We start from the raw sequence: 23,349 nt of genomic DNA, 5'->3' as shown, positions 1-23,349 counted from the left end.
TGAATTCTTAGCGAAAAACCTTCTTGTCTTGGCAACTTGGCTTGAATTTCTTCACTTGAAGACGTTTCACCCCTCGTGCGAGAGGCTTCTTCAGCTCCAATAACCCGTGGAAAGGTTTTGAATATAACGTATGATCGTTTGAAGACGGCAATATCCGTAATCTGGCCAGAGAAGACAGATGGTTTGAGAGAAGAGTCGAAGAAGCCATCTTTGTCAAAACAGAAAAATCACAACATTTCGCAAACATACAACGGCGTACCAGGATCGATACCGATTTGCACACAAGGACCGACAACAGAACCAGCGATTCAAACAGGTTTGACTCCTTTGTTTAGCTTTACCTTTTCACATCCCAATCCAGATTACATTACCCCATTACGTTGCCCTTTTGTACCAAAGAACGACATCACCATTAGCATAACAAGCCCTTCCCTTACACCTAGTTTCTGCAGATCAACTCTTCCATTTACACAAGCCACCATAAAATGGACCCGCCCAAAACCCTGGCAGTTATATTCGGAAAAGTAGCAGAGTTTGGAAAAAAATGCGCATGCCAAAAATATGTTCAAAAAAGAAAAGATGATTTATTATATTTTTTTACAACACAAAACACTTATTCCCGCATGCATGACATTTCAAGCAAAAAATAGGCTCTTCCTCAGATGCTTAACGGGAAAACCTGATCATAAATATTTTTAAGAGGAGATGAAATAAAGAGCGGAGGAAAATGGTGTCACAATAACATATTTGTTAACTCATACTTCCGGTAAGCATCTGAGGAAGAGACTATTTTTTGCTTGAAATGTCACGCACGTGAGAATAAGTGTGAAATCGTCTTTTCTTTTTGGAGCATATTTTCCACGCGCGGATTTTTTCCGAAGCTGAAGTTTTTTGGATCCAGCACCCGTCGCTACCCGGGCGGTTGTGCGTGTGCATTCGGAAACTCCCGTAAGATCCGAAGAAGCCTCTCGGATGAGGAGGTTAAACATGTTCAAGAGAAGAAATTCAAGTCCGGTCGCCAAGACGAGAAGATTTCGACAGGAGTTACGGAAAGCTATGATCGCAAAGACCGAATCGCCCGATGACCCCGACGTAGGGAAGGAAGGGGACGATAAAGGGGCGCAGGTGGAGTCACGGCTACTGCTGTCATTGGACAAAAGGGGGTTCACATAGAGACAAGCCACCAATCACTCTCTTTACTCGCAGTTCAGGGTCTCCAATGAGAGGAGGGAGAAGATGCAAACCTTACGAAATCCAACCAGGGACCTTGTTGCGGTGAGTTGGTAACACTAACCGCTACGCCGCACTGCTATATTATAAAAGTCTAAATAATAAACACGGAAAGACGGAGACGCTTTGGTCCTTTGTTTGAAGCTGGACCGGCTCCACCCGTTCGAGAGGTTTAATTTCAAAGTTACTGTTTGTTGGCGACAGCCTTCCCCCCGATGCAAATTTCACCGCCCGGCTGGAGGGCGCCCTGAACCCCGGCACTCTCGTCTCCGCCGCGCCTTATCATCGGCCCCGATTGCCTCTCGACGTGTTAAGATTTATGAACCCGGGGTTCAAATCACCGAATGCGGCCATTAATCGCTCCCCGTTCATTTATCAGAACCAGACAGTACATATAATTTATCCAATGTGCTTCATGCGCTGCCGAGACTGCCGGCTGTCGAGAAAAACCACGAGTGACCGAATTTGTTCACGCTCCCTTCCCTGTAGGCATCATCGCGCAAATCCTGCCTCCAAAGCCAGATGGTTTTGGGGCAGCTGTGAATAAGCTGTGGACTCCAGGCTGCTTGTCTGTCAAAAGTCTAATCTCATAAATTGGAAGGAACGAGCACCTTGCCGCGTGCTCATGTTCGGAGAGGTTGGAATATATACGCTTAATTAATACCGAACATGATGGGGAACCTTGACATGGGTTTAGAGGGCCATTGGGATAATGTTAGAGAATAACTTGCCCATCGATAAAGATACCGTAATACCATATAGTGATAATTAACATGTAACGCTCTGCCAACGGACCATTACGGCAGATTCAGACTCCCGCTGCTGCGCATTTGCAGTGCGTCGGACATCTCCTTTCTATCTGCAGTCCCTGGTCAGGCTCCAAATCTGCTCTCCATCCTTCTTCCCCCCCCCGACACCCTTGGGGCTAATCTTGCCCACCCCTTACATTACAACCATCGGCCACAATTCGTTTAACCTTAATAAATAACCTTTAAATAAATACATTAAAAGAAAAAAAAAATCTTGATTAGGAGGGCATCGTTATTCTTTCTAATTGCCTTGCACTTGTGAAAAATAAATAAAAAGCAAAGCTTACCTTAGCCTCAGTACCATATTCACGGCTCCTTGAATGTCAGGCGCGTCTTCGTAAGGCTCGACCTGCGGCAGAACACGGCGGATAATTTGCCCGGTTATACATTTTCTTTTTTATTTCCAACGGGTATTGCAAACGTTATCGTTGCGCGTTGACAAACGAGGAAAAAGAGGCTGAAACATGCGGTCGCAAAACAGCGAGTCAGATACGAACACACACACACACACACACACACACACGCGAAGCATGGGTAGATTATTTCTACTGATACAATCGTTGCAGAAGCAGGAAAAGTGAAAGGAAAAAGAACAATATATCAGGAATAATACTATGACCTTGGCCTAGCATGTGAGAATACTAAATATAGATGTTGTCAACACCAGAATATATCTTTGAAGGGCAATTAAGTGCTATTATGGGTAACAAGTGAGTGCAAAGTTAACTTCCAGCACAAGAACATATCTCGAACCGCTCCGGCTCATTTTCAAAATGACAATAGCGTTTGAAAATGGGTTACAATGGAAGTCGGTCTTTAGAGAAGATCAAGGCGCAGTGCTGGGCTTCTGGCAGACAGCCTGAGTTATTACTGGGAGTTATTACCGTTGAAAGCATCTCTCCTGCAGACACACATTTGCACGTGTACGCTCACACACAGATACGCGCACGCACGCACAAATACACGGCGTCGCAAATATTAAATATGCAAAAATGTACAAATTCACCGTCAGTCACTCTGAGTGGCACCAAGGTCATTGAGTCATGACAAATTAGTGCTGTTTTTGCATCCCTCACCTGGGGATGCTGAATAGACAACCCCTCAATAGGAACATTGTTGACATTCTCCTCATTCTGGGAGGAACAAAAATGAAACGTATGACTAGAAAAATATTATTAAAGCAGGAATTCATCTTAAGGAGACACAACAATTCAAAACATTCACCGAGGAGAGGCATGATTGGTCTTTCGAGTTGCATTTTTGCAAAAACGGACCCATTATCAAATCATGAAGGAGGAGGTAGAATAAAATAAGCCCATTAATCTGGGCCATTTCCTTACAAAATAAATGAAGGCAGACTTAAATTACATGTTGATTATTTTGTAAAAACACAAAGAACTAACTTACATCTTTGGCCTCATCTTTGACCCTTCGGGACTGGAGGGAGAGATCAAGCAAAAACAGTTACATCGTTCTCACCTTTAAACAAGGAGCAAGAAACACATTATGTACACTGTTTATGCATTTATATAATCTCAATTTCTGCATCTTTTTCTTCTTCCGGGAATCTGCTGATCCAACGGACACCAGACTTGCTAAAATGTAACGAGCCTGAGATTAATGGCAGGAAACCGGAGACAAACCTTTCTTAAATAATGCACAATGCAGCAATCACAGAGCGGCCTGTGGGCACGGGCTTAACATTTTGAAATATGGAACCAGTAACGCCGGCCAATTTTACAAACAGCTCATTCTCGTTCTCAAATGTCAAACATGTACGGGATGCATGTAAAAGTATGAGGGATTTTTTTATGGGCAAGTCGCTGTATTCATGAATTTGCGATTCGCTCCCTCGTGCGGCGTGAGACTACATGTGAACGATGGCGCCGCCATGTGGTTTGAGAGTGACTCCTAAAAATGTTCTTACACAATCAAAATCAGAATACTTTATTTATCCCTAAGGGGGAAATGGCTTTTTGTTAAAAGCGACTCCTGCTCACATAGTGAAGTGGAGAAGAATCAAAATAAAAAAAAAATAAAAAAATAAAAAAAAAAAGAATAAAAAAGCGAATAATAAAATAGAATTTAAAAAAAACAGTAAAGATCAGAAGAAATAAATAAAAATAAAGTTAAAAGTATGTAAAAATATTATAATTAATATATATACATGTATATTTAGGAGTACATGCACACAATTACATATAGTATTTATGCGAATAAATCAGTAATAAAAGATGTTGAAAACCGTTCCAAGTCTCAATCAAAGCGGCAAATAGGTAGCTATTTCTTAAATTAACCAGATGAACACACACACACACACACACACACACACACACACGCACACACACACACACACACACACACACACAAATAGTCTTGCTCAATAAAGATTTTTCAATGTATGCAAACAGAGTTGAAGCAAAAATAAATCCCATGATCTCCAGAAGTCTGCTTTCATATCAAAATGCCTTCCAAAGTTATATTAAAAATAATCCACGTCTGATAAGGAATAAAGATAGTGCATGTTTCAGTCTAAGGCATGGAATGTCAAACGAAAATGGGTAAATTAAAATGCATATTTTATAAAAAAAAAGAGCTTTATTGAGCTGTTGTTCACACACCTTTAAAACATTTTAATCTGTTTATAGTTCCATTTGCAGCACATTTTTCAACGCATTCTACTGGTGGCCTCTTTTGTCAAAATATATATTGAAAAAAAAAAAAAAAAAAAAAAAAAACCAATATCGCAATAACTGCTTGAAATAAAGTGAAATGCCGTCCCCGAATGGTTTCGGCTGCTTCAGTTCAGAATGTGTGCCGTGTTGAAACAAAAATCAAACACCTTGCGGCGAAGCTCTAAGCCCCGTGCACTTCTGTCGGCCCGGTGGCGTCACGTCACATTCACTGATCACAAGCAAAGCGTGTGACAGCGACAACTGTGTGAGAAAGGATGACGGGGAAGTTTTGATCAACCGATCGCCCCACACTTATTACCAAAGCTACATCCATATAAAACACTATGTTGAATATTAACACCAAGTCATTTGTGATGAGACTGTGCATCGTTCCTCTGTTGAATTTATCTACACCGATCAAAATCAAAAATCAATCAAAATCAAATTTTGAGTGTGACACCGAATCCAAATCCATGGGTTCATACATTTAATTTCCATTGATCATTTTTGCATGATTTTGCTGTCAGCACATTCAACTATGTAAAGGACAAAGTATTTAATGAGAATATTTCAGTCATTCAGATCTAGGATGTGTTATTTTAGAGGTCCCTTTATTTTTTTTCAGCAGTGTAGTTTCTTGTATCTATATTTACTGACGTTTCATGTCTGTGCTGTTTAAACATTGAAATATTGAATACAAGAAATTGACAAAATTTCAGTTCAAACGTAAAGAATCAAAAAACAGATATTCTAAATAATCACAAAGTTTAAAAGACAGAAAAAAGGCACATTTTGTTATAACAAAAATCGTGTGAATTTATAATCTAAAATGGATAGTTTGTAGGCCTCACGGTGGCTTTTTTTGTGATTTTATTGTCAGCACATTCAACTATTTTAAGAGCAAAGTATTTAATACCAATATTTCATTCATTCATATCTAGAATGTGTTATTTTAGTGTTCCCTTTATTTTTTTACAGCGGTGTATATACTGTCGAACCTCTGCTTAGAACGTGCCTAATCAAGAACAAGTCAAGATTCTTTATCGAATTTTGAATCGAGCTGCAAACAGGCCTGGAACACACAAACAAACAAACTCATGGACTTTTGCGCAGCGTCGCAGCGTCGTGCATGTTACGCCTCGCTGCTCACATCGTTCGCTCTTTTTGTGCTTTTTCCAATAAGTTAAGGGCGCTAGTTTTAGTGGTGTTAAGAAGAAGTCAGAATTTCAGTCGATCTGAAGAAAGAAATAATAGCTAAACGTGAGAGCGGCGTTTGTGTCACTACGACACGGCTGAGTCCACCGTCAGAACGATGACGGCTGATGCGGCTAAAGGAGCGACTACGTTCACGAAGAAAAGGTTTCAAGTCTTAGAAGAAATAGAAAAGTTATTGTTAGTTTGGAATAATGAAAAACGGCGTTGCGACTTTGCTTTTGGATTCTGATTTTGCAGAAATGCTAAGTACATGTGCTAGCAAGAAGAGACAGAACACCAGACACATAGTATCAATTTATGTTATCTTTAATTCTGTCCTGTGTTTTTTCAGGACTGTCTCAGAAAATTAGAGTATTGTGATTAAGTTCTTTATCTTCTGTGATTCAATTAAAAAAAAACAAAAATTACTTTTTCATGGAATTCTAATATTTTGAGATGGGATTTTTGAGTTTTCTTAAGATGTAAGCCATAATCAGCAATATTAAAATAATAAAAGGCTTGCAATATTTCAGTTGATTTGTAATGAATCCAGAAAGTATGACATTTTTGTTTTTGTTATTGCATTACAGAAGATAAATAACTTTATTACAATATTCTAATTTTCTGAGACAGTCCTGCATAAACCCATAAAAAGATTTCAAGAGCGGCATTTTTATTTTTGGTGCTGGAGAAGGGAGGGATCAATGGATTTCTATTGATTTGGGTGGGAAACACCGATTCGGTTCGCAAACGCAGTCAAAAAAACAAATGAAATTCGTAAACAGAGGTTCCACTGCGTATAAGCATAGATAGAGGGAGATTTTACCTTATGATATCTGCAAACAGATATAATTGTCATGAAGACATCATGACTTGCCAGTTCTAAGTTTATTCAGTATTTCCTGTTGACCTCGGATTCTCCCCCCGTGTTTTTTTCGTTGTCGGTTCAGATCATGCGTGTGTCACGTTCACAATATAAACCTTCTTTGTTTCCCGTCTGGCCGCTACACTGGGATACGTCTGTCAACAGAGGGCAGCAATCGACTTCCTTTTCCTCCAGAAATGCAAATTCCGGTTCCTTTTTTGTGGCGTATTACCGAACGCATCATACATTAAAGCTGAATATCTTTATGATTATAGGTGACTGCTTCTCTCTCCCTTGCAGCCGTTTCCTGCCTTGCAGCTATCTTCCAGCACAACACAGCGTCCTCTATGAGATAACCCATCTGCTATGCAGAGCACAAACTGTTTAGGGACAAAAGGAATGTATAGGATCCAAACAGAGGGGAGGTTGCGTCATGGAAAGTTCTGGGGGGAGAAACGCATCGACGGCGACGGGCTCGAATAAGAAAAATTCCACATGGATCGCTCATGCATTGTTTCCAGCTGCACGATCTGCAACCAGGGATTAATAGGTAGTTGAAGGAGTCGTGTCTAATAAACCGCCCACTCACCCTGCCCTGGTTAACCGCAGCCTTGCCTTCCTCGCTGCCCTCGTCCAGCTCGTCGTCGCTCCACTCCCAGTCTCCGTCCTCCGTCTTGTGCAGGTGTCCGCTGGAGCCCGGGACTCGCCTCACCTGCGCCGTGAAAGCACATGCAAACACCCGGCCCGTGAACGTTAATAACGCCATTGTTTTGTTATTTTCCGTGTTTTTCTTTTCTTTTATTTTTTTGCCTTGCCTGTTTGAAATTAGACGCCGGTTATGCTTTGGGGGTTCACATTACACCGAATACAACAGGCTACGATTAAAATGACGATAATTTTGGAATACTTTGGAATGGTAGTGGATATTTTCTATTATCTTGCCTATTCTATTATCTTTCTATTATCTTACCACTATTATCTATTACTGTTATGTTTTTGCTTGAAACTCTGGCACAGCAATTTCCTTCGGGATAAATAAAGTTGTTCTTATTCTCATTCTCATATTTAAAATACATTCATGTACACTGCTGAGAAAAATAAAGGGAACACTAAAATAACACATCCTAGATCTGAATGAATGAATGAATTATTCTTATTAAATACTTTGAATGTGCTGAGAAGAAAATCAAACAAAACTGATGCATGGAAATCAAACGCATTAACCCGTGAAGGTCTGGATTTGGAGTCACGCTCAAAATGAAAGTGGAAAAAAACACCCTACAGGCTGATGTAATGTCGTTTAAAAAAAGTCAAAATGTGTTACTTCCAAAGTTGACAGTTTGATTTCTTAGAAGTGTGATTGACTTGGAGTTATATTGTGTAGTTTAAGTGTTCCCTTCAGTTTGAGCAGTATATATTTCCTGGTAATAATGAGTCAGACTCGCAATTTAAGTATCTATCCATCTATCAGATACGGAAAAAAAAACATACACTTACGTGTAGGTGTATGTATACGGCCTTTCGGTGTTTCTGCTCTGCTTGAATTTGAAATCGATGTCACTTAATGATTCTGTAAAGCTGTTTGAATTGCCTTTGCGTATGGAATACAATAAATAAGGCAGCTCGGCCTGGCCATTTTCCGAAAGTACTACTTCAGAAATGACAAGAGTGTGACCGCAACACCCAGTACGTTCCAACGCAGTCCTGTTCAAAATTTGGTCGGTAGAGGTTGTGCGATAACGGCGTACAAATGCGGTCAACTCCCACTCACGATGAATTTAATAACAAAATGCTGTCGCTGAGATCGGTCGGGCTTTCTTTATCGTTCCTTATGCAAGAAAATACTTCTGATTCTTACTTCTAGATCCTCAATCCGGTGCAAAGTGCAATTTAAATCTGTTTGATTTCCCTTTCAGCGCACAACGGTGAAAACTTTCACTGACTTAGCAATGCGGTTTATTTCTCAGCACACATATTTTGTCATATTTGATCACGGGGCATTGTTACACGCCTGTTTGTTTATAGTAATTGCACAGGTTTTAGTGGCAGAGCCTGAATACAGCAAATTGCAGCACATCTGTGCGTCATAAGTTAAAGCCAGCGAACAGAAAAAAAAAAAAAAAAAAATCCCAAGTTGGTTAAATGTTGTGTAAATCCTACTGCTCTACAACACAACAAAGCATATAAGCGTGGCGGAGACTTTTGAGAAGTCAGTAATTCTTTACTTTTCTACAGAGAGTAGAAGGCAAGCGGTTGATGACTAACATGGCAGTGTGAGGTTGGTTACGAGAGAAACACACGGTTACGGGCAGCGCAAAGCACAGTAAGCCGCTAACGCCGGGCTCTAGACAAGGTCAAAGTTAAAGAGGCACTACCCCTCGGGTGGTGTCGGGTTTATTTTCCAAACCTGACATAGAACCAAGACTCCCCCGGTTCTGTTCGGGCTCCTTGAGCAAAACACAAAAGATCGATTTCTCTCAGCGGTCGTAAATGATCACTTCGGCTGACAACGGCAAACACAGAACAGGTGAAAAATATTCAAATGCAGAGAAAGGACGCGATCGAGTACGCCAACGCAACGCAATGGCGGTCTGTTTCATATTATTCCCAAAACCAGGGGTGCCCGATAGAGGCGCAAAGAACCGGAAAGCCCGTCCGACGCACTCCAGATATATTCAACAAAAACAGATAAATCTCTTAGAATTTGAATTTTCACTTCCTCTGGGGTGATATAACTCCCGGGAGACGACATCGGAAACCCACCGGAGTTTCGACAAATTAGGGTCCGCGATCGCCTCAAAGTTTTCACATCAATGAACTAAGACTTCTTTTTATGTAATTATTTATTTATCGCCTTATATTAAATTTTGTTTTGGCTTTTATGGCAGAGGTGTTTTCTATTGAGATTTCATTAGACCTAAGAGGCATATCATGCAGATAATCACATGTATGGTAGACCACGCACACACACACAAACACACACACAAACACACACAGTATCACACACAGTAATACTCTTTTCATTACGAGACAAATCGATGAGGCTCGGCCGACCGCCTTTATAAGGCAAGTAATTTCTAATCTTTATACTCCTTTCCAGATGGTTAATGAGTGTTAGGGTGCCCTCTGCTGACTTTCCAGCTCAAGGCCACCATTCAGTTTTAGTTAGATTGTGATGACAGTATAAAAATAATGTAATTCAAAGACGGATGAAATTGATCTATATCCTTGATTGTCAGGTCCACGAGGCGGGCAATTTCCTCTCTCCTTGACGTCCGTCTTTCTTTAACTGATCTGATTCCGATCCTAATTCCCCCCCCCCGCCTTTGGTTAGATAAAAGTATTATTTGAAATGACTCCGCCGATGACAGAGGACCTGCCATCTCCTTTTCATTCACCAGATGATATCCGAGGCAAAGTTAAAGCCCACTTATTGAGGAATGTTTGAAGCCGGCTGGCCTCGCTAAACCCCTATAGTGCTCACTTCCCTTGGAGAGGAATAGCGCGTGTTTACCATGACTACAAAAAAACCACAGAGGGCCAAAACAGAATGAAACGAGAACCAGAAGGAGAACACTACAAAACTGGGCGGGTGGGGGAGTTAAAAAAAAAAAAAAAAAAAAAAAAGACGTGACATCCAAGGACTTTGAGATGTTTAAGGTGGTTGCGGTATGCAGTGCTGGACGATGACGTTTTAGCAAAATCGCTCCGAGCAAAGCTGGCCGGGTGTTTGAGGCGGACGGCGGCGCGGGTGACTTTGGCTTTGTGACTATCTTTTAATCGTTCGTGGAAACGTTTTGCACTGACGGTATTCGGCCGCGCATTTCCACTTTTGAGCATGCAAATGTCATAAAACACAGTTCCTGGGAAAAATATCGATAAGCCAAATTTCAGCGATTTTCGGATATTTGGGTATCGGGGTGTGTGTTTCCGAAGACGGAAATGTGCGGTCGACATTCGACGTCGGCCGATCGGTCCCCTCTCATCCACGCCGTTTACAAATCCAAATCTTCCAACCCCTAAAAGTCTTTTGGGGGTTGCTGACATTTTCTTCGTTTTAACTCCAGCATTCTTATTTCCTGTATTTTTCACCCTAACTGTCCCTTTATGTTGTCCATTATCATCCCTGATGTTGTTGTTGTCTATTTATTCGTGGATGTCTTGGTATCTTCAGTCTTCTGTCTCTCTATTTATATTTACAGTCATATTTATTTCCCTTTTTTTATTTTTTGACATTATAATTGTTACGCTGCTATGACAAAGGAATTTCCCCTAAGGGGATCAATAAAGTTTATCTTAACTTAAAATATGACAACAGCCTCGCAGCAATTACACTGACAAGACCCTCAAATGTATGCGTCCGTGTTTTGATTCGCTGACGTGAGCCACCCGGGGGATCTTGAATCATTCATTTTTTAAGCTTTTTGATCAATCTGATCAAAATTCAAGTGGTGTTTGTATTACATAATAAAGAAAAATCAAATTACGAGAGCCAAAATATGACTTTGTTTACTACACGAGCCGTCGGTGGCGTGCGGCTATTATCGGCCGCTTTCATCAGACGGTAACACAAGTAGCTGCCTTGCTCTTTATTGACGGCCCGCTCTGTCAGCGTCCAACGTTAACGTCACACACACACACACACACACACACACAAACGCAGCCCAGCTCTCCTCTATGCCCTCCATTTACTCCCGACCATGTCAGTGAATTTCCATCCCTCCCCTCTGCCTTCCGGCAGTAGCCCTCTGTTCCCAATTCCGTGCTGGCCATCCAGGCGGAGTGTTATGTGAGGCCAAATATCAGCTGCACTTCCTTTCAGTAAACAGCAACAACTGGGCAAAAGTAAAAAAAAAAAAAAAAAAAAAAAAAAAAAAGGGGGGCTTTTACTGTTACCTAATGTTAATGCACACCTAACACACAGAGAGGTGCGCTGACGCAAAAGCTTTTGGTACAAATACGCCGCGTGGCACCCCTATTTTTACACATTCGACAAAAAACAGCTCGGGCGCTCGGGGTGCGGGGGAAAACTGTTGACTGTAAATGCAACAATATCGCCACAGAGATGGCCGTGGGACGGACGTAGTTTATTCATGTTTGGTCAATAACCAGGTTGTTTTGAAAGGGGTGTTGATGTAAACGTACCTTCTTCGCTCTCTGGGAGATTTTGGGCGCGCGACACAAAAGCTTTTCAACCAGATATTCTTTGTTCTGCAAGAAAAACACAAATAAACGGGTGCGTGATCGTCAGTTTTCTGGGCTATCTTTGTAAAATGAATGCGTGAGAGTGTTCCTCGTGAATCGGAGTGTTACATCCGCAGTCGCTCGTAAATCTCCATTAAAGGGCAGAGGTTTTTCATTCCAGCTATCGTTTAGCATTTAGCCATAAATGACGTAGATTTCGGTGCAATGTTTTGCTATCAAAAACCCGCCGGCTCCATTATTCATATGCAGGGAATATTAAAAAATGGCCTGAAATGTAAGACAAAGAGAAAGAAAAATGGCGTCTGAGACAAATACCTTGGCCTTTTGGAAGAATTTACACTTCAAGAGCTCAGCAGCTGTAGGCCTGGAGATAAAATACACGGCTCATATAAACACATGTCATGACAGCGCATTGCTGGATATTAAGCAGATCTCTGTTGTTACAAATTGCGGATTTCGCTTAACGGAGAAAATGCGTGCGCAAACCTTTTGGCAGGATCCTTCTGAAGGCACATAGTTATTAGCTTTCTAAACGATTTGCCGTATTTTTTAAGCATTTCTTTGTCCTCGACACCTGTCTCCAAAGACGGCGGGTCGTTCTGCAGCGTCAGCATCAAGACCTCCGAGGACAAGAGAAAAAAAAAAGAAAAAAAAAATCAAAAACTGTCCACGCGCTTGGTCTGCGACCCAAATAGCGAAAGCAAATAGAAAGAAATGCAAAGCAGGAAACTGTTTGTAGGAAATGAACACTTCCTCTGGACCAAAGTCTGGCTCTTGAATATTTTTCTTTTTTTTTTAAAACACCAAGTGTTGCATATCTTTCAATACCTAAGCAGCTATGATGTAATGTAGCTATAAATAAGACAACAGGTCAATATTATTGACAAGCATTTTTCTGGTATATTGTCCATCCCTAGTGGCGGCCGAAATTTTGACGGACGTTGTTTTGTTTTTGTGCTGGACCTGCAGCACCCGTCACTGACCTTCATGGGCGGGTAGCGGTGGTAGGGCGCCGACCCTGTTGCTAATTCTATGGCTGTAATTCCAAAACTCCATATATCCGCTTTGAAATCATAACCTCGAACCTGCGGGCACGGAATCACAGTATGACGGAGAGTCGTTCGGAAACTCACGGATTCATAGAAATGTATAAAATTATGTTTGTATTAAAATGTATTAAAAAACACATCGACATCGAACCTACCTGTTCCATTACCTCCGGGGCCATCCAGCATGGAGTGCCAACAAACGTCTTTCTTACTTTATTTCTTGTCATATCCCCGCCCGTGGCTAGAAACGCACTAACTCCAAAATCTGTGGGAGAAAAAAAAAAAAAAAAAGGATTAAAAGAAGCACAATTCACAGATTGAGATATTGAGATGAACTGCATCCGGGCCCTCCTCTCTCATCCACCTATCCGGGGCCCGGTTACTCAGCAGCCTGAATGGGTCGACCCAGATCTTCCTGTCCCTCGTGACAAACTCCAGCCCTTCCCGGAGGAGCCTGAGGCGTCCCCGGGCCCAGACAAGGTGAATTATCCCTCGGTTGTGTTGCCGGTCGACCGCGTGGGCCTCTCTCCCGTTGTGCATGCCTGGGAGGGGAGGCCTTCGGGAAGCTTTACGTTCTTAAACCGCCTCGGCTGAGCGCAGAAGCTCCAACGTGAGCTCCCGAAAGCGCAACCGGCGCTGAAGTTCCACTACTGATTTAAGTCGGGGCGCCGACTAATTTACCTCCCTGAGGGAAGCAGAAAAAGCTGAAAGGAACTACTGAGATCTGTTTACACAGCGCCGCAGAAGAACCTATGCGTGGACAAAACTTGTGATAAAGTGGGACCGACACCCACTGGAAATATATCTGACAAACATGGCGAGATACGGACGCGGGCCTCCACCCTCCACATTTTTCCGGCAAAAAATAACAAGTTTACACTATTTTACACTAGGTCTTTTGCTGTGTTGCTGCCATTTTGTGACCGAAATGAAAGGTCAGCGGTGAGTTTGAGCAGCGGGCGATAATACGGTTTCAAATCTGCTGTGCAGACGGTGGGATGATTTCAGTTTTGAAACGTTACCTTGGGAATTCGGACATTTTTAATTCAAACACAACTACTTCTTCAAACTTCTCATTCACTATTTAAGCACAACGAGAATGTCGACCTTGAACGTAGTCAATGAAATAAGGTCATGGTGTACAATGAGCCATTTCAGCATCTTATCTTTGAACCGTAATGTCATAGTTCAGAAATTTACTCCCAAGGGGCTTTAAAATGAATACATTCTCTTACAAACATGTCCTAGTGAACAGTTTATTGTTAAAAAAAAAAAAAGCAGTTTCTCAAATAAACAATATCAAACTCTGGGTTAAATTATCATTTCAGAATAAAATAAAATAAAATAATATAAAAGAATAATATAAAAATATCAATAAATAAAATAAAATAACGATATAATAAAAAAAATATATAAAAATATGTAATATATGTAATATTTATATTTTCTCTATATATTATATATATAATATTTATATTTATATATGACATATGTTATATGTTACATATTATATAATATATAGGATCATTATTCCTGATCCTATCCATCCTGGTCACTCCCAGATAAAACCTCAACATCTTCATATCTGCAATCTGCAACCGCAGCTCTGGACTGTTGACCCCAAGTATCTGAAATCCTCCAGCTTCCTGATCTCCACTCCCTGTAGCCTCACCGTTCCACCAGAGTTCCTATCATTCACACACATATATTCTGTCTTGCTGCGACTAACTTTCATTCCTCTCCTCTCCAGCACATACCTCCACCTCACCAGATTTTCTTCCAATTGTTTTCTGCTCTCACTACAAATCACAATGTCATCTGCAAACATCATGGTCCACGGATATTCCTGTTTAACCTCATCTGTTAGCCTGTCCATCACCATCGCGAACAGGAAGGGGCTCAAAGCTGATCCCTGATAGAGTCCCACCTCCACCTTGAACTTCTCTGTTACCCCTACAGCACACCGTACCGCTGTCTCACAGCTAGCATACATGTCCTGCACCAGTCTAACATACTATATTATCTTCTTCTTCTTTCGGCTTTTCCCGTCAGGGGTCGCCACAGCGAGTCAACTTTCTCCAGCTAACCCTATTCTCTGTATCTTCCTCTCTCACACCAACTACCTTCATATCCTCTCTCACTACGTCCGTAAATCTTCTCTTTGGTCTTCCTCGAGACCTCTTGCCTGGCAGCTCCAATTCCAGCATCTGTCTACCAATATATTCATACATAACATACTATACAACACATAACATACTATATTATATTATATTGTATTCTATTACATTACATTATATACACATTCTCTTGCAAACTCTTGTATATGTGTATGTGGATATGTATATATCTCTTGTATATGTTCTTGTAAGACAGGAAAACATTCATCAGCTTGACTCGCGCGTGTGTTTGTGTGTCTGCAGGCATCAGTTTTTAAAAGTGTAGAGAACACAAGAGTAGTGTCGTAGAACAAAAAACAAAAACGACGTCCACCACACCTGCGATCTGAACGGAGCCATCTTCGCCCAGCAGTATGTTTCCAGCCTTCACATCCCTGAGGCCGAAAAAAACACAGAGTCAAACAAGCGGTTCACGTGACCCGGCATCGATTCTTCTGTTTGCGAAAATGCGTCTCTCAGCCCACCGCCAACACCAACACCAGCTGGGTCTCTGCCCAAGGGCCTGAAAAAAGGGTTACGCCTGGAAACTAGTGCCCTTGAAATCCAAAAGTTTGCGGATCGGAGCGACAGATCAATTAACCTGATCACACGAACCTGTTTTTATCTCACATTTAAGAAACGAGTACAATTTCAGGCGTTGTCTTTTCTCCCATGTTGTTGCTGTGATAATCATTTTAATCCCGCTATCTTTTTTTGGTCAAATATGTCTTGTAACTATAACAAGACATCGCTTGCGTCTAACGGCTTCCGGATTTTTTGACACGTGTTTTCAAACACGGATCACACGCGAGGCGATTTTGCTTAAAGTGGGATCAACGGAAACTGTAGCAGCGCCTTGGAATAAAGGTTTGCACGTTGTACCGGTGAATCTGTCCGTTTCTGTGCAGGTAGTCCAGACCCTCGAGGACTTCTTTCAATATGGTGGCAATTATGGGCTCATCCAGCGCTCGATTTTTATCCTCGTCTTTGCTTGTGTGCTTGATTATATCCAGCATGGAGCCTGAAAGACACGGATTAAAACCGTCTGTAAACTCGCAAAAATGTAATTACACACGTTTCACGATCAGTAAGATATCAGATACACTCATTTTCATGTCATTTTTAGCAATTTTGAGGCTATTATGCAGTGTATCGGATCTCTCGCTACTTTTTTCGCTATTCAACAATTATGACTTCAACAATGACAATTAAATTGAGATTTTAATTCCCATGTGTATTTTTCCAAGACTGATGCTTTGTACCTTATTTTCTAGTTGTAACGGAGTCGGCAATAAGAAACATCGCAATTAGGCAAAGATAAATAAATCTCATCTACTCTGCATGGACATATAAGTTCAATGTTTATAAAGGGCATTGAAAAAAAAAAAGTACATTTTTTTTAAATTTGCTAACTTTAGAGGAAATGGAAAATTTGCATAAAAACAAATTGTGCATGGGCAGGTTCCTCTTTGGCACGGCACGCACCCATGCACACACACACTCATACTTTCTGACACAGCAACTTGCCAACGATTGTCGTCACGGTAATGTACATTTAGAAATGTGTGTATTTCCTTCCCCATGCCCATTCAGATCGGGATGCACGATATCAGCGGTGTGTCGTCAGCATCTTCTCGCATCTACAGCTTGAATAAGTGCAGAATAAAGAATAAAGTGCAGAAACCTATTGTGTGCTATTTTAGGGCAAATAATTACGGCACTACAGTGGCGCGTTCATTCCACTACAGGGGAGACGAGAAATGCAGCGATGCTGGCATCATTCAGTAACAAAAGACGTTTCAATATTGACTGGTGCTGAATACCAAATTAGTGAGTGTGTAAGGGAAAATAAATATAACTTACAGCCTGCGGGCCGCACCCGGCCCGTTTTGCTTTTTTTTTTCCCAGCCCTGCAAACTAGTTTCTTTGAATATTTTAATAAGTATTTTCAATCACTATTGAATTTAGAAACTCCTTATTTTTTCCTCTTGTTTAACTTTGTAAGGATGATACAAAATTACATTTTGTACATTTATGTGATCATTAATGATTTCAAACAAAATGCCAAGAAATGTTTTTTTATTTTATTCAGTTTACATGATACCGAATTGGCCCGCACATAAAAATTAAATGAGAAATGTGGCCCGTCGGCCGAAATAATTGCCAACACTTGATGTAAGCATTATTGATAAATCATTTGTGCCCGTCAATCACGACGTACATACTGCCCGCTGTTTTTCACCAACCAGTTGAGGCAGAAGGCCACCCACATTTAGCTGGGATCCGTCCAAGGTTTCTGCACCGTGGGGAATATTGGCGTTTCAGTAGATCATTTTAAAGACGGCGGTCCAGATGGACAGCGTCCTCAGACAACTGTGTTGTGATTTGCCGCCATATGAATTAAATTTGGCTGGATTTAATGTAAAACATACACAGAGGGAATAAACGGCGAGTCGCATCGTACAGTAATTCGACAATAATATTGTATATCTCTGTAGATTTAACCATTTTATCGCTGGAATATCCAGATGGAAATATTCCCACATCGTCGACATTTTGTTTCCTCTTTTTCAAAAAAAAAAAAAAATCCACGGTTAAAAAAATCAATTTACTTTTGCCATTTAAGCAGCGGTTGGCAGTGAAGTGAAGCACGGCGCCACTTCCTGTGTTTGCCCGGGCTGCAGTTTCACAGCGGTAAGTAAGAATTGATTTCCCGCGCTTGAAGTTAATCAGGGATAACCAAGCTAACTGGGAAATAACAGGGTCCTGATTAAGGGCTAATCCATTACATGGGATCAGATTGATGCATATGGACCCGCGCACTCGTCAATAACGAGACATTTCTACTTGAACTACAATTTCAAATGCTTGGAAAGTAAACAGTTAAATATGTAAATAAGTTAAATATGTTTTCCTAGTTTTAATTTTACATGGCAAGTATATGAAAAAAAATCAACATAGAATGAACTTCGTTTTGCGCTTCTGTAAAATAGTTTCAACAACTTGCAAAGTTCCTCATAGGAAACAATTCTGAATTCCTTTACCGCTTCCTTTTCCTTCATATCTAATGAAAAGTCTTGATGCATAATGCTTTTCCAGCTCCCTTCCTCCCTGCAGCACGATGTGACGCTTTCACATTAAACCCTGTCCTTTCTTAACAGGGTTTTAAAAACGGCTCACTCCGGTTCACCAAGTCTCGCAGACCCACTTTTTTTTTTTTCTTTTTTTCTTTCCCCCCCTCAGGAGGCGACAGCGAGTCACTGTAGCAAGAGGCAGCCGGGGCAAAGGGAGAGAGCTGATACTTTACTTGTGGCGCCTCTGCAGAGCGCTCCAATCGTCAGCGGCAGGGAAACTGGGTCAATAAATGAGCCTCTGTGTGCTCCATGCTGTAGCAGGGTGGAGGAGAACTGGCAGTTTCTCCCCTCGCTCATTGTAAGACTTAGTGTTGTTTTGTTGCTAAAAGAGAAGGTGGACGCCGAGAGCGCTTGTACGGCCTCCGGACGTTTTGCAGTGGAAAATATGAAGGAGAGCTTTCTTAAGGTTCGGTTTCTACATTTAGCATGTTTTAAGGATATGAAGCAAATGATTGCTTCAAAATGAGCCTCTTTACTATGCATTTATCTCTAGAAATTATTGGTTCGGTAATAAATATTCCACCTGTGTAGTCGCAGTATAATATATTTCAATATTAATATTTACCTGGCGCATGTGTTTAAAAAAAATCCTATTACTTGTCCTATTACTATTAATTACTTTCTCACAAATTACTGACAAATATTTAAAATGAATTTTAATTTGGATTAGTTGCGGAGTGGCTATTAGAAATAAACGTGCATTTTTTAAAATTCTGATACAGTGTCATTTCATTTGTAAGAAGGAATGCGCGAGAACACAGGTTGGTGTTTTTCCCCACCGGTGTAACCGAGCACACGTGTAAAAAAAAATAATAAAAACCCACCTCCGCTCAGAAGTTTCATGACTAACCACAGCTCATCCTTCACCACAAAGGAGGTGTAATAGGTGACAACGTTAGGATGGTTGCACTGGCTCATCGCTTGGATTTCTTTCTGTTGAGAATCGTAAACAAAGTGTCATTCGTGCGGAATTCGCTTCATTTAAAAAAAATTAATTTGACAATGTGAATTTCAATGAGAGAAAATGATTCCTATTTTTTGCTACGTTCCTGACCTTATAACTGCAGAACCCCTGGTACATTTTTATGGATTTTGTTTTCTTTGGGGTTTTAGATAAACTCTTGAAAACATCCATGTAATTTTTGCCAGATATTAAATTACAGTCTTACACATTTTAGTTAATTGTCTCCTGATTATACGGCACACGACTAATACAATAATTCTCTTGCTAAATCTAAGGTTATATCCTGAAAATTTTGAACACATTTTTCCTTGACTGAAGGATGTATTTAGAGACTTTTGCACTCATTCTCAGATGACTTCTAATTAATGACAATATTATACATATATGTAGGCCCTGATATATTGGGGAAAAAAAAAATCTAAATTTGACATGTAAGACTTTTAACATGAAAATGTTGCCAGGGTGTCGGAGATAAAATTGTGTGCATATGAAACGGTTTTCTTTGTTACATCATATCTATTATGGACGGGTTGCCGTCCCTACTGTGTAATTATCAAAAGAAAAGAATAGGGGACGTCAATATAAAATAGGGGTCAGGGGGAATGTGACAGTCGAGTGATCGCAACAAACTGCGAGTAGAGACGAGGAGAGAAAAAAAAAAAACGAACCCATATTTATTTTACTCACCAACAGCTCGTCCATGCTGGTCTGGCATTTTTCCAGGTTGATTCTCTTGATGGCGACGCGTTCCTGTCTGGGGGTGCAGAGGGCTGCCTGCACCACAGCTGTGGCCCCGCTGCCTGCAATCACAGCCACAACAAAGCACTGAATTACATGATATCTGGAGAGGAGCCTTTATATTCATCGCCGCGCTGTGGTGGTCTGGATGAAACCCGTTGAACCTCAGTTTCTGCGCGTAGATTTTTCCTTTTTTTTTCCCTCTGAAACACGATACAAAAACAATGCTTCGTCGTCGTCGTGAGATTGCACAATAAATAATAAGTGAGACATTGTTATTTTGACTGTTCTGACAACTAAGTAACTGGCCTTTTTTATTTTTGCTCCATTGACAAATTGAAAGAAAAATAAAAATGAAGCAATGACAGGAAAATTTACAAAATTATTTGAAAGTTGAGATTTGTGTTTATTAAAGGTAAATGACAGGCTTTCAGAACAGTACTATTCTTTGTCTTCATGTATTTATTGGTTTGACTCATCTGATAACTGATTTTTTTTCCATTAACTTAGCAGACAATGTCAAATACATGGACATCAAATATAAATGGCCATCTGGACATTATATTATCTGGTAATTATCAAAAAACTCTGTCATAAATTAACTTTTGGGGTCAAAACGCAACACCGTTTACTTCTTTAGCGGGTTAATTTGGCCGCACTGGGGTGCCGAAGTTGCGCCCACTAAGACCCCCATGACACACACAATGAATACGTTCCTTGACAACTGTCAGTGACAGATAAGGGACCTAGAAAACACACGAGACCCAGAAAACACACGAGATCCGAATGGTTGCCGGTCGATTATGGGAACAGAGCGGGGGCTTCCATACTCATCTCTGACAGCAGACAGCTGCTGCACGCTGCTCGTGTCTTATCAGTGGCCATATGACTGCTCGGCTCATCTATAGGGTAAAAACCCGGACCAAAACATACGAAAGCTACATCCTCTCATGCCTTATTTTACATTTGATATGTATATGAATTTATATATCTAAAAAAAATTGTATATATATCTAATTTTTCTGACACCTCTGGTGTTCTGTGTATCATCACAGACACTGGGAACAACTAGGTGATAAGAAAAGTTCACAATGTTTATTTTTATTTTCTAATGTTTGCTTTGAAGCCTGCAACAGGCAGGTGATAATGATGTAACAATAACAGCAATACTACTTTTTTCAATAAAACAATGCGCAAAACAGTTTTAACAGATAGAGAGAGAGAGAGAGAGAGAGAGAGAGAGAGAGAGAGAGAGAGAGAGAGAGAGCGAGAGATAGATAGATAGATAGATAGATAGATAGATAGATAGATAGATAGATAGATAGATAGATAGATAGATAGATAGATAGATAGATAGATAGATAGATAGATAGATTTTTAGTTCTAAACTATATTTTGCTGTTGAAAGAGGGGTTTTAAGGCCATGAAACAGTTAATATTTCAAGATTATTTATTACTGATCCTACTTTTTATTTTAAATAATGCATTTGTTTATGTCTTCAAGTGACTTTGACAGTTGTCGTTAGTCTAACGCCTTTATTTATATAAACTTAATTTTAATAAAGCAGCTTTAACGAGGTGGAGATGACATGAGCAACATAAAGCTACATCCTCTCACGCCTCATTTTACATTTGTATACGTATTAATATGTTTATATTTTATATATAATTTTTCTGATGTTCTATGTATCATCACAGACACTGGGAATAACTAGGTGATAAGGAAAAATACCAATATTCATTTTTGTTTTAATCTTTGCTTTAAGCCTGAAAAAGGACGGTAATAATGGTGTAGCTATACTACTTTTTTAAGATAAATATTTGCATTAAGATAGATAGATAGATAGATAGATAGATAGATAGATAGATAGATAGATAGATAGATAGATAGATAGATAGATAGATAGATAGATAGATCTAGCAAATGTGTTTTCATTTTTATTTCTAACCCCATATTTTGATTTTGAAAGAGGAGTTTTAAGGCCCTGAAACAGTTAATATTTCGACATTATTTACAACTGATCCTACTTTATTTGGTTATAAAAGTTACTTTGACAGTTGTTAGTCTAACGCCCTTATTTTTATAAACATTATTTTCACAAAGCAACTTTAACACGTTGGAGACGACGTGACACGACGTGGGACCGGAACCGCGACACCTGTGACTCCATCAGCTGACGGGGCGCGTCGGAACGTGGACACACACACGTGTGTATATGTGTGTGTGTGTGTGTGTGTGTGTGTGTGTGTGTGGAATCCGCGGCGTGATCACGCGGGTGACATAATTCAACACGGGAACCGATTCCGGTTCGTGCACGCGCACACGCACACGCACACGGAAACCGGTAAACGTGCAGCGAACACGCACGGAGGAGGGGGGGGGGGGAGTGGGGGGGGGGAGCCGGTAGGCCTCCGTCGTCATTAACCGCTGATAACCCGCTAACCCTCCGGTTACTAACCAATGACTTCCTGGAGCTCGTACGACTCTCTGCTAATTGGCCAGCCGGTCGTCAGCGCCGGTTGCTGGGGTTGCTGCTGGCCAGGAGCCGGAGAGTCGCCTTGATCCGCCATGATGATGATGATGGTGGTGGTGGTGGTGATGATGCTGCGCTAGTTAGCGGCCTCTCGGAGAGACGGATGGACGGACAAGCGGGGGGAGAGAGAGAGAGAGAGAGGGAGGGAGAGAGAGGGAGAGAGAAGGGGGAGAGAAAGAGAGAGAAAGGGAGGGGAAAGAGAGAGAGAGAGAGGGAGGGAGGGAGAGCTTGACCTCACCTCTTCGCTGCGAGTGTCCGCTGGCGGCTGCGGCAGAGCGGCTGCCGTAAGAGACGAGGGAGCAACCCGGAAAATAAAGAACAGCGCGGTTCAAGCCGTCACACAGGATGGGCTTCCGGTGCTATCTATTGTAATCATTGGCACTGTTGTATTGAGAGTTTTATTTTTTTTTAATTTTTGTTTAAAGCTGTCGCTCTCGCTCTACATATGCGTAACTTTTTTTAACTTTAAAAACATTTTTGTTTTAGATTACGTGTCGTCCAGCTCGGGCTTAACGGTCCTGTGTGTCATCTGTCAGACAGCACAGCGGCAATTCCTCCCTTCGGCCAGCAGGTGTCGCTATTACACCATTGCATCATTATCATACGTTTGCGTCTGTGAATACAGTATCTATGTGTGTGCGTGCGTGTGTGTGTGAATCTGTATTTTCATAATAAGAAGAAAATACATGTGCACATATATGTATACATATGTATACAGGTAAACGCACAATAATATATATATATATATATATATACTGCTCAGATGACGTATGGACTAGAAACTGTTACAATGACC

General features: G+C 40.9%; 1 protein-coding gene across 3 annotated transcripts in view; it reads right to left on the bottom strand.

Annotated features, from left to right (window-relative positions):
- stk39 (serine threonine kinase 39) overlaps positions 1 to 22,832 on the bottom strand; it is a 34,782-nt gene extending 11,950 nt beyond the window's left edge. The window contains exons 1-15 of one of the 3 annotated variants that reach the window (XM_086145802.1): positions 22,479 to 22,832; positions 19,969 to 20,081; positions 19,142 to 19,250; positions 16,066 to 16,204; positions 15,523 to 15,578; positions 13,183 to 13,292; positions 12,962 to 13,063; positions 12,465 to 12,598; positions 12,294 to 12,342; positions 11,919 to 11,984; positions 9,149 to 9,220; positions 7,363 to 7,485; positions 3,447 to 3,476; positions 3,116 to 3,172; positions 2,327 to 2,388 (exon numbers count right to left, since the gene is read on the bottom strand). In XM_086145802.1, the coding sequence (XP_086001928.1) occupies positions 2,327 to 2,388; positions 3,116 to 3,172; positions 3,447 to 3,476; positions 7,363 to 7,485; positions 9,149 to 9,220; positions 11,919 to 11,984; positions 12,294 to 12,342; positions 12,465 to 12,598; positions 12,962 to 13,063; positions 13,183 to 13,292; positions 15,523 to 15,578; positions 16,066 to 16,204; positions 19,142 to 19,250; positions 19,969 to 20,081; positions 22,479 to 22,590 (1,334 nt within the window). In that variant the 5' untranslated portion in view covers positions 22,591 to 22,832. The remainder of the gene's footprint in view (positions 1 to 2,326; positions 2,389 to 3,115; positions 3,173 to 3,446; positions 3,477 to 7,362; positions 7,486 to 9,148; positions 9,221 to 11,918; positions 11,985 to 12,293; positions 12,343 to 12,464; positions 12,599 to 12,961; positions 13,064 to 13,182; positions 13,293 to 15,522; positions 15,579 to 16,065; positions 16,205 to 19,141; positions 19,251 to 19,968; positions 20,082 to 22,478) is intronic. The other 2 variants (XM_086145803.1, XM_086145804.1) reach the window with 2 other exon arrangements.
- Between the last annotated feature and the right edge of the window lie 517 nt (positions 22,833 to 23,349).

Source organism: Fistularia commersonii, chromosome 4, assembly GCF_037954325.1.
Source record: "Fistularia commersonii isolate RoL2024-O1a breed Wild chromosome 4, RoL_Fcom_v1.0, whole genome shotgun sequence".
Classification (NCBI taxonomy): Eukaryota; Metazoa; Chordata; class Actinopteri; order Syngnathiformes; family Fistulariidae; genus Fistularia; species Fistularia commersonii.
Note: the sequence above shows the minus strand (reverse complement) of the source record. Positions and strands in the feature narration are given on the sequence as shown.